The sequence below is a fragment of the Penaeus vannamei genome, chromosome 31 (assembly GCF_042767895.1).
Source record: "Penaeus vannamei isolate JL-2024 chromosome 31, ASM4276789v1, whole genome shotgun sequence".
NCBI classification, from domain to species: Eukaryota; Metazoa; Arthropoda; class Malacostraca; order Decapoda; family Penaeidae; genus Penaeus; species Penaeus vannamei.
The window spans coordinates 20,154,671-20,162,170 of record NC_091579.1 but is presented as its reverse complement, the minus strand read 5'-3'; the positions used below and the strand labels follow the sequence as shown (position 1 = coordinate 20,162,170).

The 7,500-nt window shown below is 34.4% G+C and overlaps 1 protein-coding gene across 1 annotated transcript in view; it reads left to right on the top strand.

Annotated features, from left to right (window-relative positions):
• The window catches only part of LOC138867662 (glutamate-gated chloride channel alpha-like), a 25,276-nt gene that overhangs the window by 16,061 nt on the left and 1,715 nt on the right, over positions 1 to 7,500 (top strand). The window contains exons 6-9 of the mRNA XM_070144185.1: positions 1,875 to 1,957; positions 2,152 to 2,283; positions 2,787 to 2,985; positions 6,291 to 6,606. Of these exons, the coding sequence (XP_070000286.1) occupies positions 1,875 to 1,957; positions 2,152 to 2,283; positions 2,787 to 2,985; positions 6,291 to 6,606 (730 nt within the window). The remainder of the gene's footprint in view (positions 1 to 1,874; positions 1,958 to 2,151; positions 2,284 to 2,786; positions 2,986 to 6,290; positions 6,607 to 7,500) is intronic.

The following is a 7,500-nucleotide window of genomic DNA, read 5'->3' as shown; positions in this document are numbered from 1 at the left end:
TCATTTTCTCCTTTATTCCTAGTTTCTACCAATTCATCAAAGCTTTTTTTTTTCTTTTTAATTTGTATGCATATCACCAAAGTTTATCCTGTGGCGAGTTTTCGTGTCGGTTGTTACAGTTTATAAAATGTATTTTCGTATTATATTCATGGATTTATTGTTCTTTAAAAGAGTTTTTTCACAGAAAACAAGGTTCTGTTATACTGGTATGACAAATTTGGGCTTCTTCTCTTTTTGGTATTTGTTGCATGGGCTACATATATCAATTTCACATATATATCTATATCCATTGTAAGATAGAAATCCATTATAATAATTTCTTGCTGTTATTGCCCTACTGAGAAGGACTGAGATGTAGGCGGGATAAGGCGAACTACTGAGAAAGCTTTCATATTCTCAAAGAAAAAAGAAAGTTATGTAAAAGATATGTCAATCAGCATAACAAAAAATGTCTCATAAATAAAAAATAAACATACAATGTTAAAAAAGTATGTTCCAAGTATTATCGAAAATGTGGCACCTCGAATGAAAAATGAACGAATAAAATTAGGCATGTGCAGTTTTGACAACTACAATTTTCAAAATTCGCTAAGCCGACTTAAAAAAATCCGTTAGATTATAAGAAATGCTAAAAAGGAAAAAGGTGTTAGATTTATTTATTTCAAAAAGATTTCAGGTATAAAATAATTGTATTTATAAAGATATGAGGGGATAGATTAAATCTGAAGGTAGATTTTTGCATCATCTTGATTACTATGATCATTGTTGTCATCATAAACGCATTTATCATAACACTTTTTATTATTTTTGTCATCAGTTTTAATATAAATTTTCTATTACTAATTTTCATAATTGTTATCAGCATTACAACTTTATTAAAGCAGTGAAAATTTCTGACGAGTAGTCCAGCTTTGAAACTTGCCCTGTATTATGAAAACATCTTGCCAGCTACCCCACTTCATTTTCCGTCAATAAAGAACATGGTTGTACTGCATACTGATATTTTCTCTTTAAAAATTCTTACTAAATAATGCTTCAGTAACTGACATAACGCAAGCTTTAATAAGGTCGCTTATATCAGTTGTATGAAGACACATGAACTCACGAACAAGGTTACGAGCACTTTATCGTAATTGCCTCTGATAAATGACCTCTCTGCTTTTAGTAATTCGCTGCTAAAAACTCACCTTTTTTGTTACCAGGAGCCGTGTTTGTTGACGATAGCCATTCCATTATCCCAGAATCGACTTGGCTCTATTAGCGCAAAAAAGAAAAAAATGACGCAAACCATTCTCCTTCAAGAAGGCTTAACGTGAATTGGTTACACAAATTAGGACATAAAATGCTCACTCATTCTTTATGCTTTTGAAATATTCTTTTGCCCATTTTTTCGCATAGAAACTTCAAATATGTAATATGCACCAAGTAAATGTCCAATTTTTTCAATCTTTGTACATCGACAAGCATGTGATAAACATGCACTTACGTTTACAGCAAAACTGACACACGCGATATATATATATATATATATATATATATATATATATATATATATATATATATATATATATATATATATGCATGTATGTATTATATGTATATAATTATAATACATACATGTATATATATATATTATATATATATTATATATATATATATATATATATATATATATATATATATATATATATATATATATATATATATACACATGTGTGTGTGTATCTATATGCGTGTATTTGCATTTGTGCGTATGTGTGTTTGTGTGTATGTGTGTGCATGTATGTATATGGATGTATGTAAGTCATAAACACAATTTAAATATATATGTATATATTCTGAATGGTATATTGTACACATTATATTCCTTACAGCGTTACGACTCGCGTCTCCTGCCCCATGGACTTCTCTGCTTATCCGTTCGACAACCAAGTGTGTTACTTCAAAATGGAAAGTTGTAAGTAATCTTTGTAGTACTGTTTGCGACGACGATTAAAGACCATCATTAAATAACTCTAATGACAACAATATCGAACGTAAACAAGAACATCTATGAGCTTTACACTTACTGTTGTAAACATGCATAACGACTACTTTTACGTTGAAACGTTTGTTAAACTCGTATCATGAATCTGTTAATGACGTTTCCAGATCAATTCACGGCCAAGCAAGTGTCCTACAACTGGTTCGACCCTAAAATTGGTCGTTCGCCTCAGATCCAGTCGGGCCAATTCGACTTCGATTTCTACAGCGTTCAGCAGCAGAATACATCACACCAGAACCGTGAGAGAACATGGCTAACGTTTTGTTCAATGATGCATTTGGGAACTTTTTACTCCGTCTCTATGAGCTGATGTGTTTATAAATCTTTAAGACTGTAATGTCCATTGGCTTTGAAATGCTGTTGGTGAATTCCCGATTGATAGGATATTCTTAAAAAGAACATTCTATTACCTTACTATTTATATATGCCATTTTGGCAACCACATATCAAGGAGAGAGAAAAAGAGAAACATTATATATATATATATATATATATATATATATATATATATATATATATAGAGAGAGAGAGAGAGAGAGAGAGAGAGAGAGAGAGAGAGAGAGAGAGAGAGAGAGAGAGAGAGAATAAATGAATATGTCATGAGACACCAAATTATAAATACAGCATCGTGCTGATAGCCTCATCATCACTACTCTCCATCGTGCTCTTTTGGCCCTCATCGTCACCACCACCTTCACATGCATTACCAGTATCCAACGCCATACCTCTACTCTGTCACCAGGTTCCTACCCAACAGTAATGATCGAACTAGTACTGCGACGCCGGATAGTGTACCATCTCATGAACACCTTCCTTCCCTCGGGGTTGTTTGTGATGGTGTCTTGGCTAACACTCCTGGTTCCTCACCACCAAATGCCTGCTCGCATGGTGCTCACAATCACAACGCTTCTTACCCTGGTCTCCATGTTCGCTGGCGTGAGGTATTGTAGACTAGTGATTGCTTTTACTATGTTTAAGCTTAGTATTATGTATGTGCATTATTTCTTTGGATTTGTAAGTGTCAACATTTCATAACGTTAATTTGATTGAATTTTCATTTTCCATTAACACACTCGGGAGCTGCTTTAAAGTATAGAATTATGATTTTACTTTTGGATAACTCCAAATAAAAGCTGGGAATTTGTTTATGGGTCATTCCAAATCAAATTTAATTGGGTTGTAACCCACCATACAGAATGTCATTGATCTTTGGAATATTGAGAACAATATCTAAAATAAATATTGAGATTGATATCTCAAGTGGTTTCATATTTACAGCTAATCAAAAAATGCCTCATTTTAGGCTGCGGCGCCGCCCAAGTTTCGCTCGCACGAGGGTGCTCTGACTTCTGGTGCATTTTAAAATAATTTCATAATTCCTTTGTGAATGAAAATTTGTATCCTTCACCTTTTTCGTGCTGAGGAATCCAAAAATCACACTTATGATATCATAAAATTAAGTTATCTGTATGAATTTGGTCAACCATTCATTGGTTTCAGGAAAATTTTTAAGCTCTCCATCGTGAGCCAATATTTTTCTGTCTCCCTAAACATTTAGCAGTTTATACCAATTGAAAAATCGTTCTTTGGAGGAGACAAAAAATGATTGTAGTTGAAAAACTCTTTTTATTTTTGTGAAAATTTACCATTGTACATAAAATGTTACCAAATATTTTGAAATATTTCTTTGCAAGCATGACCTCAAGAGATCATAAAAAATCTGAAGTTGAATCATCCTTTTCAGTAGGTTAATCAAGAATAGGTGTCAGTGAAAGCTTCTAGGTAATTGTTTTATCGCCACAAAAACACAGCATCCCAAAGCATTGTCAAATACCTTATGCTTATGTAAAGTTATACAGTGTTATTGGCACATTTAAGCAGTCATTTGCAGTAACTGTGGGAAATGGGAATTGAAGACAGCGTTCTTGTTTGAAATGGGAAAGTCACAGCTGACCAGTCTATAAAGGATCTTGAAAAGAAGGCTCAATATCTTGACAAATCCACGGAAGAATTGCATTATAACTATTCGCAAAGTACTGATAGAACAAAATTAGTTACCCAGAACTTGAGCATTGATGAGTATATTGACCTCGTTGAAACCACTGACATCTTGACTTCTCATTCATCCGTAATAAAGGAAAACCTTCCTGAAAATTTTCTGATAGTTCTTGGGGACTTTGCGGAAAACCTTTCTTTTGCTGTTCAAGATGATGTTCAGTCCTATAATTGGAGTAAACAATACTGCAACCGGCATCCAATAGTTATATATTATATATTATTATAACTGGACTTTCTTTGCAAGAAGTCAAGACAAATTACCCTGTGAGAGAATAGGGCTGTCAAGAGGCTGATAGCCCGAGCAAGCTTGCAGAGACCATTGTCTGAGCAAAGTCTCAGGGATGTGTACATTCTGCCAAGGGGACATTTCAAACATCAGATTTTTATTCATTTCGAAAGAAGGAATGAGGGGTGTTCATAGAAAGTTGCAAAGTACCTGGGACCAGGATTGACTACCTTGAGCCACAAACTTTGTGTCATTGCTTATAAGTGAACATCTGATGATGCTTTTGCAGGCACATTTTAACATTACTGTGAAACCTCAAAACATGCATTTCTCTGAAGGCAATAAACTTTAATGACTATGTTGCATAAAATTATCTGAAAGATTGATGCATCCATAACTGTCACTGACTGCACTTATAATAAGAATGAAAGTTGATTTGAAACACATATTCTTACTCTGGGTAACTGAAAGGTGATTTGTTATTCCCCTTAAAAGAGAGACATCACTTCAGTCACTCTGACCATACTTTTCATGGTATTCAAATCCAAGAGAAGTTGGGATATCTATGGCATCAGGTTTTTATAAAACTGTGCTGTTGTCTTGATACTCAGGAAGTTTTATATGCCAGATCTATTGGTGTTTTTATAAACTCTTGAGGCCATGCTTGCAAGCATATATTTCAAAATTGGTAACGGTTCATGTGTAATTTTTTTTTTTTTTTTTTACCTAAATAAAAAATTTGCAACTGTAATCTTTTGCCTCCTCCATATACAAATGATTCTCTTGGTGTGTTTAAACAGTTCAAAGAATCCTCTTTCATTTGGTATAAAGTAAATTGCTATATGTTTAGGGAGACAGAAAAAAATGGCTCATAATGGAGAGGTTCAAAATTTTTCTGAAACCAATGAAAGGTTTCACTAACTATATTCATATAGGTAGCTTTATTTTGTGATATTCTAAGCCTGATTTTTGGATTCCTCTGCATCAAAAGGTGCAAGGGATATAGGAATTATGATATCATTTTAAGATGCACCAGAAGTCAGAGAATCCTCGCACGAGTGAAACTTAGGTGGCGCTGGAGCCTAAAATGAGGCATTATTTATTAGATGTAAATCTGAAACCGCTTGAGATATTCATCGCAATGTTTTGAGGGAAACTTTTCTTAATGGTGCAAAAAATATCAAAAAATAAAAATATCGAAAGATCAGTGACGCTCTGCATGGTGGGTTACATATTGTTAAAAGATCGGATGATTTGATATGGAATGACCTTATGCCAAAATATTTAACTGAGAAATCAAATTGTTTCTAGGATCACATGTGCAGTTCTTGAGTTATGACTTGCTGAAAACATGAGTAATGGCTAGTAATATTTGCCTATATAGTCTACTTATAATAATAATGAAGATAACGCTAATGATAATACTAATGCTAATTATAATGGAAGCAAGATTAATCATAAATAATATGTCAGCAACAGCAATATCAAAAACAAAAATAATAAATATAGCAATAATCATAATTATGGTAATGACTATATAAATGAGGAAGGGGTAATACTACTACCATTAATACTGATAATGATGATGGAGAATGATAACACTCAAGATAATAGCAATGGTAATTATGATAATGACGGTGCTACTGCTGCTGCCGATGGAGTTGATAATGATAAAATATAGGATACGGATAATAATGATAATCATACCAATAAAACATTGATAAAAATATAAAAAAAGCAACAGCGAATGATGGGTAGGGAAACAACTTCATTAACAACCACAGAACTAATAATTACGCAATAATTATTAGTTTTGTGGTTGTTAATGCGAACATTACAAATACCATTATTATCCCATTTTTTCATTATTAATGTTGTAAAACAATAATGGTGTCATCATTCTTAAAAACATCAACCTGGAAAGCGATAACAATAAAACGCAAAATAATAAAACTCCCACAGACAGGAGACGCCCAAAGTGTCCTACGCGAAGGCCGTCGACCAGTGGATGATCATGTGCGTCATCTTCGTGTTCTGTGTCCTCTTCGAGTTCACTGTGGTCATATTCCTCCACGAAAGGGGCAAGAGGACGTCGAAACCCTCTGCAACTCCGCAGGTAGTCCAAGAGCATCAAGGTCGGTACAATCTTACCAATCGTGGGAGGAATACAGCGACTTCCTTCACCAACCATGCTTCCTCCTTCTTGAGATTTAAACCTGCAGCCGTCACGCCAGCTGAGTCGGATGCGGGAGGCCGGCCGCAGGGGGAGGGTCAGGAGGTGCGTGTGCAGTGCTGTCTTATCGAGGACTGAGTTCGTTCCCTGATTTTTTGCTTCTTGTTTTCAAAAGGACGAATTTTGGTGAAGAGAGAAACCTATTGGTGAAGAATTGGTGACTGCTATCTTTAAAGGGGATGAGTCAGAGAATTTTGTCTTGAGATAAACCCTGGTTATAGGGATGACGTTCAGGAGGAAATATATTGGTTTTGAATTAGATTATAGTTACATTATTTGTTATTTATTGATTTTCTTTTTATTCAGTACTACTTACGAAGGTTAACCTCTTGGCCTTCCAGATGGCCTGGTCATCAGGTCAAACTAAAGCTCATTGGTGTATAGTGTCTTTTGTTAATGCTTTTATTCATAATATAATGAAATCAGAAACGTTTACCTCTTGGACAGCGTTTACTATTGCAGATGTAGGAAAAGTTTAAATGAATTAATAACCCAACAGTGTAAAAGTTGTGTTAGAAATATATGATCAGCATTATCAAAATATATGTATCATACATGAGCTGAAGATGAGACTGTACCCTGCTCCTGTTACTTGCATTCTTGTTATTGCCGCAACTTTGAATAGTTTGAAAAAGCCTGTTACACTCCATATTCCCCTATATCATGATGGATGGAGCTTCTGTTTTCTTTTAATCCTTTCACATCCTATATATATCCTATGGGTTGATGGCTCCTTCTTTTACTTTTCATTGTCGTCAAGCAATCATATCCTTTTATTCACCAATAAATATTATAATCATGATGCTTGTAATAGCAGTAAGGTATCTCTCTCTGTGTCTTGTGCCCTTTTATGTGGCAGCTCCAGAAGGTGTTTGATTGGGACCCAGATGTCACGTGGGAAAATTGTTTTGGGGTAATTTTAGAAGTAACATGGGATCT